This window comes from Sipha flava, unplaced genomic scaffold (assembly GCF_003268045.1).
Source record: "Sipha flava isolate LNK unplaced genomic scaffold, YSA_version1 19323_pilon_pilon, whole genome shotgun sequence".
NCBI classification, from domain to species: domain Eukaryota; kingdom Metazoa; phylum Arthropoda; class Insecta; order Hemiptera; family Aphididae; genus Sipha; species Sipha flava.
The window spans coordinates 1-2871 of record NW_020272741.1 but is presented as its reverse complement, the minus strand read 5'-3'; the positions used below and the strand labels follow the sequence as shown (position 1 = coordinate 2871).

The 2871-nt window shown below is 25.3% G+C and overlaps 2 protein-coding genes across 2 annotated transcripts; both read left to right on the top strand.

The window, feature by feature from the left end:
• Positions 1–8: 8 nt before the first annotated feature.
• On the top strand, positions 9–1396 carry LOC112681613 (the record flags this gene model as incomplete). The annotated part of the gene is given in 2 exon segments (XM_025551859.1): positions 9–292; positions 1326–1396. Coding segments are annotated over 2 exon segments (341 nt in total), but the record flags the coding sequence as incomplete, so codon positions are not given.
• A 28-nt stretch (positions 1397–1424) lies between these two features.
• On the top strand, positions 1425–2846 carry LOC112681612 (the record flags this gene model as incomplete). The annotated part of the gene is made up of 4 exons (XM_025551858.1): positions 1425–1511; positions 1575–2216; positions 2295–2647; positions 2729–2846. Coding segments are annotated over exons 1-4 (1200 nt in total), but the record flags the coding sequence as incomplete, so codon positions are not given.
• Positions 2847–2871: the final 25 nt, after the last annotated feature.

Sequence of the window (2871 nt, the reverse complement as noted above, 5' to 3'; positions counted from 1 at the left end):
ATTTGTAGGTGTAATTGTTAAATTAAATAAAGCCAGTCCTTGGGTGGTTCTAATTGTTACATCTTTAAACCAAAGAGCCCAAAAATTACAAAGTAGCTCTGAAATTATTTTTCTTGATTCAAGCTCAAGCTGTGATGTTTCGATGGCCTCAATCACTGTAATTTTAACTGCAACTAAAGGTGGTGCTGTTCCAATTGGTGTTTTGGTACATATGCAACAAACAAGTTTAGCGTATGAAAAAGGATTTAAAATGCTTAAAGAGCATTTTCCTAATTGCTTTGGAGGATTAGAGGTAATGGTAAAAATAATAAACATTGAATTTGATAATGGGTTTAAAATGTTATTTAAATTATTTTTAGTTATTATTATTATATTTTTTAATTATCAAGTTTAATTTCTTATGTGATAGTGTGAACAAAGACAGTATTATGTTTAAAGAATTATTATAATTCATATTTTTCTGTTCAACTAATTTTGTTTAATTATTGTAGGATACTTAATGTTAGTCTTACACATCTTAATATCTTATAAAACAATAAAAAAAAATATAGTTTAATTTATAATTATATTGTAATGTTAAAAGTTAAAACATTATTCACCAAGTTATTACATAGGTTTTCATGACTCTATAGTCTATAGTACTGATAATAAATTAATCTGTATCACTTATAGCTACAAAAAGTGAATTGTATATCAATGTAACATAAAATTAGTGTCATAAAATAATTTTTCACTTTACATTTTGTGAATTTTGTGAACTTTTATCATTTTAATTACACCAACTTTTTTTAATACAAGAAAAAGAATAAAAATCAATAATTATTAATTTATAACCAATGCCAAATAATTATTATATTCAAGATTCTAAATAGATGCTTAAAATAAATTTATTTAAAAAAAATATTTCATTCTAACAGATGTTTAAACAACTATGATACTATATAAACCTAAATATTTAATAAAACAACAGTAAAATATTATTAGATTATATTTTTTTTCTTTAATAATTAATACTTTTAATTTCATTCCTACAATAGAAATATTTTCTTATTTACTAATTAATAGCTAGATATTTTATACTTTTCAATTAATAATAATATGGAATATTTTTTAATTTAAAAGTAAACATTGAATTTTTAAATTTCTTCTGATTTTAATAATTAAAAATATTTGATTTATGGATATTAAATATTTTTTCTTAAAAAGTATCTATAAAAACTTTATAGTGATACTACTGATACTAGTAAACATATTTTGATTATTATTAAGTATTGAAAGCAGGTTGATCATTAATTACTTTGTTCTTAATTTTAAATTGCAACTAGTATCCAAAGATCATAATGACTGATGATTCTGTTGCCGAAAAAAATGCTATTAAATAAGTTTGGCCCTTAACAACTCAATCACTTTGTCTTTTTCATTTCATGCAAGCAGAATGGAGAGGGCTAATGTCAACTGGAAGTAATGTATTACCCACAAAAAGGCAGAATTTAATGAAGCTTTTTAAACAGGTATCTATTTTAAATTACTTATGCTGAACTTATTATGAAAATAAATACTATTGTATTTTTCAGGTAGTATATTCTAAAACTGATGAAGAGTTTCAAGAGTCTATAAATAACATAAATAAATTAGAAAATAATCAAAAATTTAAAGATCGTTTGCATGAAAATTTAAAAAGAAGCAATCAGTGGTCAATGCTTTATAGAAATAGTAATAGTCTTATAACACGAAATAACCAAACAAATAATTATTCTGAGGCATCTATTCGTATTTTAAAAGAAATTGTTTTAGAACGCACAAAAACATATAACATAGTTGCACTTATTGAATTTATTGCTATAATTTGGGATAAATATTTTATAAACCGCTTGTTAGATTTTGCTTATAACAGAAGATCAAAAAGCCATTTTGAATCACAGCTTACACGAATGTCAACAGTAGACATATGCTCTGTGGTGCAAATAGATGATTATGTATATAAAGTGCCTAGTGCTAAAGACAGTAAAAAAATGTACGAGGTTAATACTATTATTGGTTGGTGTAGCTGCTATAGTGGTCAACAAGGGGGATTTTGCAAACACCAAGCATTTCTGAAAAAACATTTTCCCAACTCAAAAGAATTTCCAAATTTTCCAGTAGTTAGTTGTAATGATCGCTATATTTTAGCTTTGCTTGCTCTTGGTGATGAGTGTCCACCAAAACCTTTTTTTGAAGTAATGTATACTACGAGTCTTTAAAACAAAATTTACTCAATATTTAAATTAATTAAGATGTTAATTTTGTAAATGCAGGATGTTTATGAATTATCAACACCTCAAACATCTGTGATGGAGAAAAATACCTTAGTTCAACAAACTAAAACAATTGTGTCAGAAAGTGATCAAAAGAACTGTAGTGCATCTAAAGACCAACAATTACACTCACATGATATTTCATCTAACAATATACTGGACCAGCAGTTATTGACTGAACAATTTTCAAAAAAGTGGACAGAATTTTCAAATTCTATAAATAATCTTGGACTTGTTTTACAAAAAGATATTTCAGAAACAACCATAAAATATTTGACTATTTTAACAAAAAATATACAAAGTAAAGTTACTCCTTCTCAAGCTATAGACTTTGTTATTAATAGTTCTTCAAGGTAAATGTTTAATTAGTATTTACTGTTTAATAAATATGTTACCAATTATACAATTGTTTATTTATTTATTTATTACTTTAGTTCTAAACGAGGAAGGCGTATTCGTGATCAACCAACTTCAGTGGCTAGGAGACGCGGAAACTACAAGGATACTCATAGAATTAACGCAGGAAGACCGTCTACAGAAAATTATTCCTCAGCTGGAATACATAAAAATATAAAAA